This window comes from Parus major, chromosome 3 (genome assembly GCF_001522545.3).
Source record: "Parus major isolate Abel chromosome 3, Parus_major1.1, whole genome shotgun sequence".
Lineage (NCBI taxonomy): Eukaryota > Metazoa > Chordata > Aves > Passeriformes > Paridae > Parus > Parus major.
Genome location: NC_031770.1, coordinates 108875416 through 108894357, shown reverse-complemented (window position 1 = coordinate 108894357; position 18942 = coordinate 108875416). Strand labels below are relative to the sequence as shown.

General features: G+C 41.2%; 1 protein-coding gene across 1 annotated transcript in view; it reads right to left on the bottom strand.

Moving 5' to 3' along the window:
- The window catches only part of TFAP2D (transcription factor AP-2 delta), a 43039-nt gene that overhangs the window by 11760 nt on the left and 12337 nt on the right, over positions 1–18942 (bottom strand). Inside the window, exons 3-6 of the mRNA XM_015620491.1 lie at positions 17597–17762; positions 14804–14922; positions 7331–7472; positions 1466–1579 (exon numbers count right to left, since the gene is read on the bottom strand). Coding sequence (XP_015475977.1) covers positions 1466–1579; positions 7331–7472; positions 14804–14922; positions 17597–17762 — 541 coding nt within the window. The remainder of the gene's footprint in view (positions 1–1465; positions 1580–7330; positions 7473–14803; positions 14923–17596; positions 17763–18942) is intronic.

Genomic DNA, 18942 nt, shown 5'->3' with positions numbered 1-18942 from the left:
TGAGAACAGGAATAAGTTGTCGAGGTGTGTTCATACACATGTAGGATGCACACAGATGTGTGGAAGAATAAACAGGAATGTCAGCAATGTGTGCATCAGTGGATGGGGAATTACTTTTGCCTCTCCACACCCCAGCAGATGTATGAAAGAATGGGGTGGTGGGAATTTTTAGGATTCCACTCAAAGTGTGAGAGATTAACATCAGTTATCACAGTGCCTATCAGAATGTTAATAACTAACAGATGTTGGCACATTGGGACACAGAGGTTGTCTCTCCAGCCAATGAAGGAAGGGTGGCTCAACTGGTTGTGCTAAAGAGTATACAGCACAATTCTAAGTCTTTATAGGGCTGTGAAACTTGCTTAATATTATGGTCTGTAAACAACTCTCTGGAACAGTTCTTCACACGTTTTTCCATATTTCAGCTAGTGGACTGAAAAAATTAACAATCTGTAGCCTCAGCAAGTCAGCCTCTGTGGCCTGAGCAAAGACAGGAGCACCTCCAGGATGTTTCATCAAACTTATCTTTGAGAGATATCTTAGATGACCCCACTATTTCAAAGTGACCCTCTGGAAGTTCTCATCTCACTCTCCAGTGTATCTGACACATTGCCTAAAGCAAAAACGTGAAATTGCACAGCAACTCCTGAGCTAATAAATCTTTCTGACCCCAAAACATCTATTGACGTTTATACATAATTAGGATAAAATTCTAATGGAGTTTGGACTTGGTGTGTATGTACCTTGGGTCTTTGTCTTCAAAACAGCCTGTTTTAACCAGAACATTAAATATTGTTCAAAAACTGAGTCTAAATATATCACCAATCTGACTGTTTAGTGTGAGTGAGCTTTCATTCTCCCAGATTTTTTCCAGTGTGTTGTTTGGAAATTAGTGCAGTAAAATTGTTTTAATAGGTAATGTACTTTGAGGCCAACCTTTTTTGGAAGCCAAAGAGTTAATAAAATGGTCCTGGTAAGACATTGTCAAATTATGTCAGTCACATAAATGTACTTCTGGAACTATTTATTTAATTGGAAAGGATGCAACTTCTTCTTCCTATTATTTCTACTTTGATTAATTTATATTCGTTCAGAACTTGAGTTTCTACGCTTCTGGACCATCCACTTGTGAGCTGTGATTTGGGTCACATTTAAAGCAGGACAATATTCTGGCCAAATGGGGAGATTTGACAAGTAGATGCAGAAAATATCTTATTCAATCTCAGACTGAGGTCCTAGAAGAAGGTTGAATGCAGCAAACTTGAACTACATTGCTGGGCAAACCTGCAGTTTTAATAGGCACATCTAGCAGGGATTATGGATCTAAATTAATTATTTGCATAATTAATAATAATAAATAATTTGCATAATTTGTCTTTTAAGTAAGGGAACAAATAACATTGAAACATCATATGCAGTCTAAATCAAATGTATGGATTTTTAGTTTCTTCTTTCAAAATCATACCTGAAATGCGTTAAATGTCTCTGGATGTCGAGGTCTAATATTGGAGTTGGTCTGGAGGATCCGAGGGGTGATCTGTCTTGACTTAGAAGGTCTTGGAATTCTTTACATATTTGTCTAAAAGGAAAATGGAAATCCTTCAATAAAATAGGTAAAATCCTACCCATAAAACTGATTCTCAAAACACTCCCACCTTATCCTGAGTGATCTCATTCATAACAGAATTGCTTGTCAGAAATGTTGTTACAGAAATTAAAGACAAAGAAATCCATCTCTGGCTTCCCTGCCCCAAATTCTCAGAGCCAACAACATACAGAATCTCTTGAACAGGAATATTTTCCTTATGGAACCGTATTAATGCTAGCATTTTAAAATGCAATTTTTCCCCTGAAGAGGACACAGTTTCTCAGTGTTAAGTCTAGCTTAGCTTGCCTACATTGGCAGCAAGGCTTGTGGTTAAAGGAAATGGTGATTTAGCATTAGAATATTCCTGAAATGTGTAGATTATTATTTATTTTGTGTAAATACACCAATACTTGTACATAGGCTTGTGTCTATTGTAAGCACTGCTTTATCTGCAAGTTGAAGTCCTGGATATTTTGGACTTGTCTTCTTGACTCCCAGCCCTTAAGACAAAGGGGTTGTGTAGGAAGGACCCCTTGTGTGGGAATTCAGGGTCTGATCTCCCAGCAGCATAGTAGCCCATCTTCTTTGTAAAGGATGGATGGATGGATGGATGGATGGATGGATGGATGGATGGATGAATGGATGGATGGATTTCCTCTCCCATTCAGTCTTCCCTAAGGCTTCTCAGGATGCTGCAGCACCTGGGGGTTAAATTTATTCCTTGGAATTCCTCTATATAGGACCTAGCACTAGGAGAGACCCGAAAATAAGGCCATTTCATTCTTGTGTTGTTGTATTGTTGTTTGTAAGTTACCCTAGGACTATTCTACCAACAAACTTTTAAAAAAAGAAACCAAATCAGTTGCATTTAGCTCATGTCCTCAGAAGAGCATTATCTGGACCATGGATGAACAGATATCACTTACTTTCATTTGGTTTATGATTCAGTTAATTAAAAACAGGAAAGGGGATCTGTCCAAATTAGCAGAGAGTTCTCCGTTGCCTGTTTGGAAATAAAGGCAGTGAGCAGGGACCAGGAGGATGTGATCACCTCCAGATGATCAGGACACTCAGTTGGAGCCCTGGCTTTTGTTGGATTTACCTGGTACTGCTCACAGTGACTACATGTAGCCTGGAAACAGTGCCACCCAATGAAGTGTAGAGTGACAAGGGTCACCCTCACACCTGCAGACCACTTGTCACCTTCTGAAAACACACATATAGTTAAACTCCTCCAGTCTCCTAAATCCTGTGGTTTCCTGCAGTATAGACCCTGTTGTGGGCTGTCTCCCAGGGCTTTCCTGGAAGGTATTTGGGAGAATTCAATGAGCCATTCTAACATTTTAGTAACATGGACAAGTGCAGACTGATGGCTCGGAGTGTGTGTGGTTTACTTTGTTAGCATAGATGCAATCTCTGAGCCTAGTGGGATTTCCTAATACTAAAGAGCATCCCTGTGGTCCATGATTCCTTTTAGGAGACTCACTGCACACCTGGTCCTAGATAAAGTTTGGGTTCTTCATTATCACCTTGTAACCCCTATCTTCTGGGATGTGTGGAATGGAAAAAGTGGATGAACTCAGCTTGCTGGCCTTCAGAAGGTCCTTCACTGCTGAGTTATAAACAAGAAAACTGTGCTGAGCCAGTTTTACCCTTCATTTTATCACAGTGATGCAAGCTGGGAACACAGACCTTGGATAGCTGTCTTTTGGCTAAGAGGAGATGCAGAAACCTATTTCCTGCTGTGCTGCTGGACCCCATCCAAGCCTGGTTTCTCTAAATCCTTGTCATCTGCATGGACCTAGACACCGACTGCTTGAAAAGACAGCATCACCCCAGCCTTTCAGGCAAAGAGAGGTATTCAGCAGAAATGTATGTAAATGCAGCATACAGTTTTAATGAATCAGGTCCTTAGAGGAAAAACAGTTCCTTTCAACAACTGAAAACAGTCAGTCATTTTGGCTTCTAAACAATCCACTATCCCCAGTCGGCCCTGTCAGCACTGCTCTTCTCTCCTTCCTCCAACCTCTACTTTCTACCTGTTGAAAAAGTTCATCTTAAAAGTTCTTTTATTTTAACAAAGGAAAGTGTCAGAACCAAGTGTGCAATTAAGTTCCCTTCTATCTTCACGTGTCAAAAGTCTTTACTGAATGCTGGCAGATTGAAAGAAAAGGAAAAACTTTTTATTATACATGAAAACCTGTAAAAGGCAGTAACCTACTTATTTTTTTCAAGGGGATTTCTAGGCAAAATGGTGTCTCAGAGCCTCCACTACCAGTAAAATATCACCTGGGGTAGTGACAGCGAGAGGGGCTGGCTGTTTTTTGCTGAGCTGGACTGTGAAAAAGCACAGGAAGATGGTTGTGCAGTCCTAGGGGGGCAAAAATAAAAATATTTTTAAAACAGTCCTGGTCTAAAATAGTCCTGGTCACTCCTGCATGAGAAACATCTGATGATTTGTGACACATGGTCGGATGATCCAGTATATGATCAGAAAATGAGAAAAAAATTTGTACTGGGTCCAAACAAGAGCCCATGCACCCCTACCAGTGGCCAAAGCAAATGCCTGATGCTGAGTACAGAAGTGGGGCCAATGTGAGCCCATAAATCTGATTTATTCTGAGTCTGGCAGAGTTGCCAGGTATCCAAGGACCAGATATCAGAGAAATGTCAGGAGCCAGGTGCTGATTAGTCTGTGCTGGCTGTAATCAACTCCACAATAAAACTATTATTCACAGTATTCTGGCTTGGTCTGTGTAAATGTGGGTGTACCTGTCCCTCTGATCAGATGGAAGACCTTGTGCTGTGAAACACTGGAAGGTTTCCTGTAGGATGCTGTGCCTCTCCAGCAACTGGAATGGCTGACACAGCCTTCAGCACTGTTACATCTGTCCAAGCTGCAAACTGGTCAGGTTCTGTCCCCTGCTGTAAAACCTCTCAGGCTCTCCCATGCCTCTGCAAGGCCAATTAACCCACGTTTAAAGATCCTATAAAACCAGGTCCCACTATTTTTTTTCTATTTCTACGTGAATTGAACACATATCCTGAAACCTTTTTATATTTCTATGGTTAACAGACCAATATCAGTACTCTTTGGCCAGAATCATGACAACTAAGTCTTTCTTTGTGGAACATGGACACCTGGGAGCTCCTACTGGACACTGGTGTCTCCATCACTGTAGACATTTAGGGCACTGTTTAGTTACCCCCATGTAGATTTGTAATATCCATGACATCCATAACTGCTGGCAGATACAAAACAGTAACAAAAGGAGATCTGTGTGTCCCTGGAGCAGCAGCTCATGGCCAAACTGGATAACCCAGTTCAACTCAAATAGCAATGGATGCTTATATTTGGGCAGCTGAATTGAGCCAATGAATTTGGATGTCTAAATCCATAATGGAAATACACCTAGATATGAAAAACTGTGGAAATAATTTTGCCCTTTCCCCTTTTCTCTTTCCCCTCATCACCTATATTCTAATGATTGTGGAAATAACTTTGTTCTTTCCCCTTATTTTTCCTCAAGATCCCACATGTGAGCACTTCTGCGGGCTTCTGGCTCTGTCCCACGGTGGACTGCAGCAACACACACAGGCAGTGGCACTCCAGCTCTTTTCATAGAGAAAAAAATGCCATGAGGGATCTTACCACCCTGGAGTTTCTGTGTTGGTTTGGCAGCATAATAATCCCCTGCATTTTCGGGTGTCATCACTCCCAAGCCCATGAGTCAGGGAAGTTGTGGAATTGCTGAAATTGCAAACCTAGAGCTTAGGTTTGGCTGGTGAGTAGTTGGAACTCCTGATGATTGTCTGGAGCCCTCTGGATCAGAGGGGTGGAAGCAGGGCTGAGAAACGCTTTGTTAATGTTGTGATGTCGTGGAGCCGTGTCTCCTGGAACACCTGGGCAGGACTGGGAATCCTTGTTCTCCTTGCAGGCAGGAGAGGGCAGTAGCAACACACACATTGACCCATCCGTCCCTGCTCCAGCGCTGACTGCAGTAGGATGTGGACTTTCTGTTACTGACAGACCTCTCTGAGCAATCTCCTGCTGCTTTTATCCGATAGGATGGAGGGGAAAAGTAATTTTGTTCCTAACGAGTGATGGATAGCAGCCTACAAACCCGAACTTCATGGTGATTAGGGGTAGTGCAAGCCCATGATACCTTATCTCAGCAGTGAAGGAGGCTGAGAAAGTACGTATGGGATGGTGAAAAAGGGTAGTGGGACCCTTATGTGCCCCTGAGTGGCACACCCTTTGGGGACAGGACATAAAAGTGACACACCAATTATCACAACCCACAGCTTTCTGATTTCTCACAAGAACCAGGGAAATATGGGGAAGATTTGCATCATTTTGGTTGAATTGTGTTCTGTAAATGGGACAAATCCTCAGCTAGGAGGCAGGATGTTAATGGGCTGCACAGCAATGGAGAGACAACTTGCAGAGAGGAATTTCTTCTGTCCAGCTGGCTTATTCTCATGCCTCTGAAAACCCTTGAGACCTTAAACATGGACAGAGGTAAGAAGAAGATAATATTCCACTTACATTATTCCTTTTAATGTACAGGGGAATTAGGAACATGATAGATGAGGTCTCTCATCACCTTCACAGAAAATTCCCACCGATCCACATGGTGATGCTTTTATAACCCCCAGCAAGGATCACAGGCTGTATTCATGGGATTCACAAGCATGAGGTGTTAAAGTGCATCTCATCTCTGGGTCACTGTCAGGGCAGAGTGCTCTGGATACAAGAGGGACACCAAGGCCAAGATTCTTGCCAAAGCAGAAGGACATTGGGACACAAAGGACAGTCCTGCTGCTGGCCAGCCCTTTCCCCTAGTACAAGGAAATTCCACTCTGTTGGATATATCACAGCCTAGAAGAGTTTTCAAACACTTCCAGCATCAAGGGGATGATTTGAGAGCTCAGATTTGTGGTCTCAGCTCTACTTCAGCCTCAAATATGACACAGCAGTGAGCACAGACAGACTGTGAACGTGTTCAAGGTTACCCCATGCAGCCAGACCACACACCTAGGGCAAGTCTAACCTACTCCACACAGGCTATTTATTCTTGTTTCCCATGGCTCATGAAGGCTAATTCCTCCCTCATCAAGGCTAATTAACCTAGATGAAATGTTATCCTAACATGATGTTACTGCTCCAGGGAGACGAGTGGCTTGTTTGGAGTGAAGTCTGATGCCTCTTTGTGTCTTTAATGTCTTTAGCAAAGCTCCCCTGCTGTTGTACATTGTTCCAGTGCCTTTGACTTCAGGGGAGCTCTTGCAGTTTGCATCCAGAGAGGATCTGTCCTTCTGCAAACCAGCTCTCCCTCAGCAGACTGATGATAATTATCCAACAGTAACCAACACTTCAGTAAAAGCTCAGATCTCCTGCTCACACACAAACAGGAGACAAAGCCAGTTTCTGTCCCATAGATCTTACCATGTAATAATATCCTCTGTTCTCATCTAAACCAAAGCATCTGGGAAAGATGTACGTGCCCCCCTAACCACAGGCAATGAGAGCACAGCCACCAAAGCCCCACTGCAGTAGATAAGGTTCCTCTTTCAGCATCTCCGAGGAGGATGGCTCTCACCCGCAGTCAGTGAGCGCTGTTGTGATAGCAGTCACCACAATCCCAGCTCCATACTCCCACTCCTCCCTCCCCCAGCCCACAGATCCAACATGGAGAAGTGACAGACCGATTTCTTTTTTCGCTTCCCCTCCCTCCTTACTTTGTCGCTAGGATCATCTTTTTCCTCGCTGTCTGCTCTTTCTGTTCCATGTGCTGTCTGGCAATGTGCTCTCCTACTGCCTTGGCAGGGAACTCTGTTTCACAGGTGTAGCCGAAATCTCTGGCCAAATGTAGCGCTTCCCCTGCGGTCAAACAAAATGGGTCAGTCATTTTCTAGGGTTATTATTATTATCATCATCATCATCATTATATTGTTGTTATTATTGTTACAGAATTTATTGTGCTCTTAAAATACCCCCAAACAGCAGCAATTCACTTCTGTAGAAAGTCATTCTCAAGCCAGTTGCACATTTCAGCCCAGCTGGCCTGTTGATGTTTAGTCATCAGCTGGTGCCAGGGAGAAGATAGGAAGGATATTGCTCTCATCAGGTGGAGGGATGTCCCTCTCATGAGGAAATACTGGCCTAGACACATGGCCCTGCCTTGCCACCAGTGAGTACTGGGCAGCTGCCCAACTTTGCAAGCCCTGTTCATCAATATTCAAGGTATGGAAAAGAGCAGAAAGTAGGAATAAACAACTTTGAAGACCAGAGCCAGCCTTTGGGGCTTCACTCCCTGTGTCTGATGGAAGGAGAGCTCTCTACCCCAGGAAAGACTCATGGGTTAACACACATTCCAGTATATTTGCTCAGAGGTTAAACCAACTGTACAAGCACCCCACGCCAGAGAACCCCAAGGGAGAGGTCAATAAATAATCCTGTTTACAAAAGGACTGCAAATAAAACTGACCAGGCAAAACAGAAAGGGAAGATGATGAAGAAGACAGTTGCACTGAGCATCTCTCTACCTCGCTGCAAAGACTGAACACAAGAACCCAACTCGGTGCTGGCAGCCAAAGAAATGCCTCTGGAAGGACAGGACCTTCTCCACTAGCTTGGGGAATCCAGAATTTAATTTTAGGGTTTACTGAACACTCTGACCTGCACACTGTGAGTCTGACAACGTCAGTGTGGGATTTATCTGATCAAAAGCAGCTGCCTGGATTGCAAACATCTGTGGCTAAGTTAGTCTTTCCCTGGTGGGAAATAGGCATTTGCAGATGACACTTGTTCTCATCTCATTGCAGAAAGAAGAAATAGGTCAGCTACCAGAAGCATATGTTGAAGCACATCTGCATGAGTGACTAACAGAGATGTGCTCCAGAATAGTTTTGGAGTTCAAGGGTTGTGGGTTTTTCACTTTACTTTTCTTTTTTTTTCAGAGTTGTGTGTTTGATTGCCATCAGAAGTGGCATTGGACTCCAGCTCTTTGAAGTACCAAAGGCTGTTGTTGTCAGGAGGGATAAAGGACATGTAACTCCTCTCTTTGAGAATATCTGCAGTGGAATTCATCAGATTAAATGTCAATATTGATGTTGGACTTAATACTTTCAAATCAATGGAAGTATTGAAGCATGTATCATACTGTACTAGAGTAGAAGGCAAAAGGGAATCAGAGGAATTATGGAAAGTCTAGATTAGAACTCAGGAAATCACCTTCTGCTGACAGCATTGCCTCAGATAAGGTTATTCAAGGCTTTTCCAAGCCTAGTCTTGAATGTTTCCAACTATGGAAATTCCACAGCTCTTCTGAGCAATGTAATAAAATTATTATTAATTTAACTTCATTTAATAGTTAAATCATTAAACACCCAGAAGTGGTGATTTCTCCCTGTTTACCATGATCTGACATGAGAATGTGCAACTGCAATGAAGGTGGGGAGATGAATCCCATCCTCAGCAAGGCTTGGTTAAGCCAAGGAAGAGGAGAAGTTCCATGGAAACAGCGGTCCTGTGCCAGGGACAGTATGGGGAATAAGAAACTGCGTGCACTGACCTCTATTCCAACTCAATTCTCCCCCTTTTGAGATGTCATTGAGACATATGTTTTGTCTCCCCTTCTACCAATGGAGCTTCTATGGAAAAAACACCTTTTGATTCCACAAGAAAATATTTTCCTGTGTGTTCTTCTGCCCCAGTTTATTCAGGTACGGACAAAATCCGTGCACCACTCCCAGACAATCTGTTTGCTGATACCAGCCAGCTACAACCTCTGCAGCTGTAACCAGCTTTACAGCAAAAAATTGAAGATTATAGTCAAAATCATTTGCTTTCTTTGGATTTTTTTTTCAAACATGATTTGCAGTATTCCTAAAAAGAATGAAGATGTTAACAAGCAATCAGTATCTCTGAGCTGAAAAGAGAAACAGTTTCCACTTAGTTCACAACTTCAAGAAAAGTAAAATAATTTTCAGTGAAAACAAAATGTATTTTAGTGATAAGTTAACAGAGAATCAGAATGAACAGGCACAGAACTGACTGACTGCTCTGTATTTCAAACATTTATCCCAGATTTCCTTGTGGGTGAGAAAGGGTACAAATTTAAGCCAAAGCTTTTATATTTCTGTAGTGTCTATTATATATTCACATATATATTCCATTATATAGTCTATATTCAAAGTGTCTATTTCAGATATGCTTTTAATCTTCCTTAAATAAAGACTTAGAGAGTAAATCAACTTCAGAAGAGCACCAGGTTTTTCTTTTCAACTAAATTCTGTTAAAATACTTGATAGGTTTATCTTCATTCCAGCATGGAAAGAAAATAAAAGTCAACCACTTTGAAGCTGTCATCAGGTGCAATTGCAATTCTCCAGACAGCTTCATCATGGTCCCAGTCAGCCCCAGCAACAATACAAGGAATGTAGACAGCAAAGAATTTAAATATTTAGCCATTGGAAAAGTCTTGGTTTCTTCAAGAGAGCAGAGCTTTTTGTGTTGAAATGTAGGCATTCATTTAATGTGATCAACAACCAAGTGACTGAAATGTGAATGTTTCCACTTACTGCTAGAAAAAAGGGAATGAAAATGTCAATTGTCATTCAAATTTATATTTACAAGGTTTATAGTATTTGCTAGAGCTGAGAAAATGATATTAACTGTTCTGATTATCTGAGAAAATTATTCAAAAGTATAAAACCTGTCTGGAGCTGGGATTATGATTGTGATATAAAAGAATTTGAGCAAAAGGCAACAAAATCACCGATTTTGTTTCACTGATGATGTCTTCATGGATATAGATTGGTAAAGATGTAAATACAAACGTAATTATGGTTTTTAGTGAAATAATTAAAACACTTCAAATTAAAATTTAAAATATTTTTTGATGGAAAGTTCATGTATACTACAAATGTATGTTAGAGTTATGCATATTTATTCATATAAGCATGAATATACTATAAGGAGTAGGTAAATTCTAAATAAAAATAAAAATTTGGAATTGAGAACACTCTGCAGAGCATAATTTCTCCTATCTCATTGTTAAGCAAAGATGTAATTTTAAACCAGGACCAAATGATGATTTGATATTTAGAAGTGTGATATATTTATGTTTTTGTGGATAGATGTCCCTTTGATTACTGTACAGTAGGATTAAGTCTGCTTGGTAGGAGAAAGTAGTTTATATAAAATGTCATAAAATATGTTCTTTCTTTTCCTACAGCATGATTTGGATAAACATTTACTTTGGGGGGAAATGTGTAAATGTTGGAAATGTGGATGAACTGACCTTTTTTCTTTCACCTTTCTTTCACCTGCCTAGTTGTTAATTACATCAGGGTAGGAATCATGATAAAGGTAGAAACGCTTAAAATCCCTGACTTTTATAGTTAATTTCAGACTAAATTCAACCTAAAATCCAATTTTCCCGTGGTTGATGCCCCCAGCTCTTTCCCCCTGCCGCGATAAAGAGCAGATGTTGGGAATTTGCTCTCCCAAAGCCAGCTCAGGGCTCTGCAGCTCCGGGCAGCGCTGCCTCTCCGCAGTTTGACAATTGACCAGAGAGCTCTGCACGATGGAAAAGGACAATTACCGGGGCAGAATCGGCAGAGACAGCTCTGGAAGCCTCGCTGGGGAGAGCAGCAGAGTAGCTCGGAAGGTTTCCGTGGGCAGGTGCAGGAGGGGTGAGGCTCCCCCGGGGCCAGCAGGAGTGAGAGATGCTCCTGTGCAGAGGGAAGGCAGGAGCTGTGTCCCCAGGAGAGGGACACTCGGCATCTGAACCTCCCACTCTCTCCTCGCCTGTGCCTCCTCCGGATGCTCAACCCAGCAGAAATGTTACTCAGGGGGAGGAGGGACAGGCAGGAGGTGGAAGGAAAGTTTATTCTATTTGTAGGGTGAGAAGGGAGGAGGAACAAGTGGAAGGATATTTAAACAAAGGCTGGTGGGGGAGAAGTGTGATAGTTGAGAGCACGATGAAAAAAGAAACCACTGACCTATTTTTTCTCAAGAGTTTTTGTCCCCAAATGATGAATGTCATTAATTCTGTGTCTAGGAAATTTAGCGTCTTAATCAGGTTTGACAGGAAAACAAATTCTAGATTTTTTTTTAATTATTTTTTTTTATCTGACGATTTAAAAATCATTCATGCACTGCTTTTACCTGCATCTGCAATCACATTTATGTTCCGTAAGTGACCCATTCAATCAGAAGGGGACATCTCCCCTCTTTTCACATCCTTCGTTACTCCCACTGGAGAAGCTTTTGACTCTTTTGAGCCCACAGTAAAGCTTGGACTTGGAAATACCTATATTTATTCGAGGAGCCTTTATTTTGCAGCTAATATGTTGGAATTTTCCTTTTGGAACTCGGAAGAAAAATGACCTTTCCCTCGATGTAGTCCAGGCACTAGAGGGCATCCCTCTCCTGCAGGTTACACAAAGATGTGTCCCCAAACTGCTCGGGAGAGCTCTGACTTCCTTCTCCCTGTCTGCCTTTCCACTCCTTGTGCTGATTTATGTGGATGACAAAGAGAACAGGACTCATCTGTCAAACAATTCCTATTTTGGGCCGAAGATGTCTCTACCAAAGACTCTAAAGATGCGACCTGATCAAGCCAACAGCAAACATCCTGCAGCAAAGCAGAACTCCAAAAGAAAAAAAAACTTCCCAGGAAACAGAATAATTTTCATAAAATCTGGACCTTCATGCAATAGCCACAGCCTAAAAAGAAACTGCAGTTCCTCCTTGAGCTTAACAAACTCCCCAAAACTCAATGATTTAGGTATGTTTTAGAGGAAGAGAAGTATTAGTCATGCCTGAGATTTTTTTACTTAGTTTTGGTGAATAAACACAATAATCATGCAAATAATTTTGCCTTATATTACATCACATAGATATTCAAGAGGTTGGGTGCTCTTTTAACTTAAAGAGGTATTAAAACCTCAATATATTGACGACTGTGAGGACCTTCAGCAATAATAAATTTAGAACCATCTAAAGAAGTCAAGAGTGACACAATCGTGGGTCCTTAAGAGAGGTACACTCTGTGTACCTGATATTTTAGAGATTTAATAAAAGTAAAAAATTATTTTTGTTTCAATTTTTGTATTGCTATTGCACAATAAAAGCTCATGTTGCTTTTTTTCTGGGTTCTCTAAACCACAGAAGCCTGTGTCCTTCCATTCTGCCCCCTCCAGCAGCAGGAACCATTGAAAGATGGTTTTCCTTGAAGAAATTGTGTTGTAAGTTAGTTCCACCTGGAAGGAATATCTGCATGTCCAAAGTAAGAACAGCTTATACCACCAAGAACCCAATGAGCACTGCTAAGTTTGACACAGAATTGGTTACACAGACAGGAAATGAGCTTCACTTGGTTTTCTGTTGGAATGTTAACATGGTGGTGCCATTCCCAAAAATTCCATTGGATAAAATTCATGGTTACCATATCCAGGCAAAAAGGGTCTCTGCCAAAATGGGCTCAGGCACATTTATCAGCATTTATCTTTAGGACTCACAGCAAGGCAGTCCAAGAAAAGAAGCAACACCACAGGCTGGATACCAGGTTTGCTACTGGCTTTGAATAAAGGGCAGGGATTTGGGCACAGCTCCATTCCTGGGAAGCAGGAATCTGACCCTGAATTACAGTAAAGCCACTCAGCCATCAGCCCCAGGCCAGCAGCTGTCAGACACCTACCTCTCTCTCAGTCTCCTCTGATGAATGAATAACTGGCCACATAGAATCCCAGAATCATGGAATGGTCTGGGTTGGAAGAAACCAAAAGGATCCTCCAGCTCCACACCCTGCCATGGGCAGGGACATCTTCCACTGTCCCAGGCTGCTCCAAGCCCTGTCCAACCTGGCCTTGGGGAACTCCAGGGATGGGGAAGCCACAGCTCCTCTGTGAAATCTGTGCCAGGACCTCACCACCCTCACAGGGAAGGATTTCTTCCTCTTTTCAGCTTTCAGTTTAAAGCCATTGCTCTGCTTACTAATAATACCCAGCTGTGTCTATTGTTCCCCAACATGAGATGCCTGAAGGTGGGAACAGCCCTTACTCCTCTATTTTTGGTACCTTTCTTAAGGCTGTCACTCCATGAGAGCTTTCTTTTGCAAGCAGGTGGGATATGGACACACCTGTACTCCAGAGCAGCCCCATTGACTTCCTTGTGCTCAGTGACCCCTGAAAATCTCAGTTCTTTTTCAGAGATGCTGAAAACTTCCAGTGCTGAGGATTCAATGCTATTTCTGCCTTGAAGAGTCTCCATCCTTTGAGATAATAAAAAAACTCACAAAGTCCTGAGCAAGCTCTTCTAATTGACCCTGCTTTGAGCAGGAGGATTGGCCTGGGAGATCACCAGAGGTGTCCTCCAACCTCAATCCTTCTGTAATTCTGTAATTCTGTGGTAATATGTGCTGACACCTCAGCCTACTTGCCTAGATGTGTATGGACCTTTCAGGCTGTGACTGGAGAAGGTGTTGACCTTTAGGATGAGCTGAGTTCTCTCAGCATCAAGGAGGAGGGATCTGAAATTCCCAGAGCTGCTACTGGCAGCCAAACAACAAACTGGGTACTTAGTGGATTCACCCAGAACAGAAGAAATGCAGGTAGAGTTTCCTCCCTTTGCCTGAGGGGTTTGAACCTGCATCTCCCAGCTGAAGGTGTGAAGAGCCTGGCAGTATTTGGTGAATGATATTTAAACAACAAATAAAGGCCAAGAAAGTATCTCCTGAGCCTGTCTAGATATTATCTGAAAACAGATTTCATTCATTTATGTGTGTGGGGAAAAGGCTTGTCTAAATATTATGCTTTCTTATGGGAGAAAAAAAAAACCCATCACATTTTTGGACCAGCTCCAGGAAATTCACAAGTTAAAAAAAAAATTAAAAAAGGAGGATAAACAAACCTACTTATAGAGTTGGTATAAGACATTCATCTCTCTCACAAGAACACTCAGATGATCGATTTGTAAGCACAAATCAATGCTGAGGAAACTGCAGGACCAAGACACTTGCTGGGGGCCAAGATATCTCTGAGCACACTTCCATTTCACCACCCACTCTATCTGTGGCTTTAGGCAAGTCAGGTCTCCTTATACAAAATACAGATTATGGGATTTAACCCTATGGCTGAAAAGGGTTGCATGCCATGAAACATTTTAATTATGATTTTATTATATTGCAATATTAGAGACCCTACCTTCTACCAGGGAAGTCAGAAGTGTGACATTTGCTGCTTTTCTTCTTCCTGCAGGCAAATTCAGTCCAAGTCTGTCTAATTTTTCTCGCAAGCAGCGTCCTCCGTTCTTGGATTTTGCTCTGTCACGAGAGAACAGAAGGAAAGAGGGGTTTGTCATTACTCTGCACCTTTCTCCTATGTTAATATAAGCCTAGAAACTGCACACACTTCATTGACAAATATGTGGGGTAACTACTGCAGTAGTGACTTCAATGGGAAACATTTCAGAGCTGTATTTTTAATATCCTGCTTGCTCTAGTTGATCCTTTAACATCAGTTCTTTGGCAGAGTTAGAGATTTTAATGCTTGTCATGGGGGCATCAGATCTTCAGGCAGCTTTCCACCCAGTGGAGCCCAGAGTCCTGATTTGGGCACGGCACCTGGGACTTCAGTGACCAAGTATAAATATTGACAGTGCAAACATTTATAGCTGATTTAGCCAAGCCAGGCTCCAAAGACAAATTAGAAAGAAACATGACCTTCTAGAGTTAAACAGATATCCACAATGAGTGAACTTTACTCATCTGGCTTGTCTGGCTGTTAAAGGAAGCCAGAGAGCTGCTTAAATGTAGATGTCTATATGGAACCCAGCTCTAACTATCCCTCTATAATTTATGTAGAGACCTGGGTACTCAGAAATGCCTTCAAATCCAAAAAAATCACAAGAAAGATGGTCAAGGCAACAGGAAATGCTGAAGCTAAAATCTCAGCCATTATTGGTTATCTGTGCCCCTGTGCCAAACACCTACATCCCTTTGTTCTCCCAAAATGGGTCCTGGTGTGTCCCAGCTGCTTTTCTGCAGCACCTCAGTGTTTGAAGCATTTGAGACAAATCCACTTATGCAGCTGATGCAGGTTCAAATTCTTCCTCAGCCTGAGGGAATTTTAACCTGTATCTTTCAAACAGATGCAGCAGCCAGCTGACAGAAAATAACAACTGTTAAAATGCTTAAACAATGAATAAAACAGTGACTGGAACTCTGATATCTCCCATCTCAAGTGAATTACCTGTCCATTAATTAGATAAGAATCTATACCTTTGCTTTTTGAGAAACACATAATTTACACAATTAACTCCAAACAAGATTGAGGGGCTTTCAGCTTAGAAAAAGCAATCACTGAGTGATAAAAATAAATAACTAAATATTTTGAGGTTCACATTCAAGTTCCTTCAGGGAGAGGAAGGAACCAAACATGGAATATCACCATTTGGATGCCTGGTTTTATGTTTTTATTTATTAATAAAATCACAACTTTGGCCACATTTTTTATCATGAAATATCTTCTGAAAAGATTTTTTTTCTTTTTTCAGAAGAACACTTTATTCTGAAAGCAAGCTATTTAGGAAAATAGGTAAGCAGTGACTGCTGACAGGATGCAAAAACAAGCCTTCAAGGTCTCAGGGAAACAATCCATGAGATTTTGTTTTCCTACATCGTTCCTGGTCAAATACAGAGTGTTTGAGCCTGTTCTCTAGCTGTGAAACCCTCAGTTACAAATTGACTGAATATATTCCATTGCTCTTTCTGATTCAGAAAGTATTAGCACATCCAAACTGCAGACAGGGAGGAGTCCCTGGTTTTTGCAAACTCCTGAACCATGTCCAGGGTTAATTTGGGAGAGGAGATATTTAATCTGGGTCAAAAACCTGCGGGGATTATTCAAGCATTTTAACACAGGAGACAAGTGAGCCCCCACATTCAAGCTGATGCCTTTAAATCCAAAATAACTTGCACTGTATTGATGAAATCTGCAGCATGAGTATTTAAAATGAAAATTAACTGAAGGTTTCCCCAGGATGAAGCAAATAGAGGGGAAAAATTTGGTGGATGTTGATTTTGGATTTCAACGCTCATAGAGACAGTTAAAGGGAATTTATGTCTTGAAAACAGTTTATGGTCTATAGTCATTATCCTCCAAGATGTCTCAGGACAGCTCTTGAGTGCCTGCACGTCTCAGGCTGGTTAAAATGACTTTCAGTATAAGCAGAAGGATCAGTGTGGCCTTCAGTGCCAGCAGTGAAATAACCGATGACTTTCCAGCTAGTTTTGATCAAAGGGTGTTCAAGCAGCTGATGCCATCTGAGCTGATGCCTCGGGGACACCCTGACTTAGATATGCCTGCCTGAATTACTCCTGCTTTTCCACTTGCAATGTGAGGCACAGTCTGCCCCTTCCCTTCTTTCTGCTCCTGCTCTCTGCAGGTGTCTGCTCTGGCCAGTGAAGGGTCAGAGGCAAAATTTTACCTAATTTTTCACTTCTCCCCGAATATCTCACAACAGGAAAAGTAAAACCAGATTATCCTGTCTTTGTTGTGCTCAAAAAACATGCAGAAGAAGAAAAAAACACCTCAGTGTTTTATTTTTGTGGTTGAGTGAGGGCTGTAACTATTGTAAAATTATTTACTTTGAGATAGTTTCTCAGCAAGAATTTAGATTTGTAGCTCTGGTGAAATTTTCCACTAGCTGAATTTTTTTTTTTTTTTCTCAAATCAAAGCAATATCTATCCATGCCTGATGAGTAACTGAAGAGAGGAGGCAAAAAAAAAATCAGTTTGATGAAAAATGTAAATTTGTTAATTTACTGAAAATTCTCCAGTGTTCCTTCCTGATCCATCCCCTTCTATTCACCCCAAATATGCCACCTATCCAAGTAGGGGAAAAGAATAAAGCCTATCTGTTAAAAATAATAATTATAAAAAAAATACAGCAATTACAGCATTGTCTAGGAGTTGTAATCCTCACCTTCAACTTACCTTCTCAAAATACCTCCAAGGAGGGAAGCGTTGAGGCATTCTGGTGGTGAAAGGCGCCTCTTCACCTCTGCAATGGTCACTTTGTACTTGGAAGTGGAGCTGAGCAGAGACAAGCGACCAGGAACGGAGCAGAACAGGTCGGTGGGGTTGACAACACAGGTGCCACCTACAAAAAAAAAAAAATTGAAATATTGAAGTGAGGGAAACCTCCTCTTCTGTGTTTTGACAAACTCAATGATGAACAGCTCCGTAGATCTCTTGTGGCTGGTTTAGTTTGGGTTTGGTTTTTCTCACAGTCAGTGTGGTTTGGCTTTCTATAACATTATTGTTTTGAGAAAAATGAATGTGTTGAGATTTCAGTGTGGGAACAGTGAATTATTAGATCTCATAAGTTTTACAGTCAAAATACCTTGTGATGGTTATTTGATTTCATGCTCTGAAAAAATTACCGATTATCACTAAGGTCTCTCCAATCCAGTGTGATTAACAAAATAAGATTGAACCCTCACAACTTAAAAAAACCCCACAGTTTGTGAAAATATTAGGATGTTGGTTCTAACGAGAAATGTTAAATTTAACTCTCATAGCAGAATTTAGGATTACAAAGATGTAAGAACACTATGGGTTTGCAGTGATTTGCAGCAAGAACAGCTTTCCACACCTTTGAACTCATAAATTCCTTCCAAAGTTAGGTCAAATCCTCAGCTGATATTAACGATTAAAATCTATTGAGCTACATCAGTTTATCTCAGGTTAGCTCTGCAATTGTTTATTTCTTGAGAGTGGCAATTCCTTGGCCTGGGTCTAAAACTGCTGAATGATCACCAAATCTTTCAGTCAAGACTGTGATCAATAACTCCTCAGGCAAAACTGAGCTTTTAACTTAAAGTTAATATGAGGGAGAGAAAGAGAGAAAACTTTCTCTGCAACTGATCCAAGAGAAAAGAACTCCCAGGGAAAAAAAAAGAAATAATCTTAAGGACTAACACATATTTTTTCACCAAGCACAAAACACTTTTCTTTGACCTGCCTTCTCCAACCTGACTACAACAAAAATTTTTTGTGGAAGAAATAAATCTTACCACTGCATGCACGGTTATTCCCTGGGGGAATGAGAAAAAAAAGGAGCTGCATATGACAATGATACAAAATATCATATAATTCAATATACTACTAGGAGGAGTTCAGATGGTTTATGTGGGGATGATGATATGAAGACCTTCTTAGAGCAGAATTAATCTGTGTTCATCACTCATGCTTAAAGGAAACATACTGTCTCTTTTAAGATACCCTGATAGTTTCTTTTTTTCCTGTGAACACCTTAATCTTTTTAACTACAAAACTCA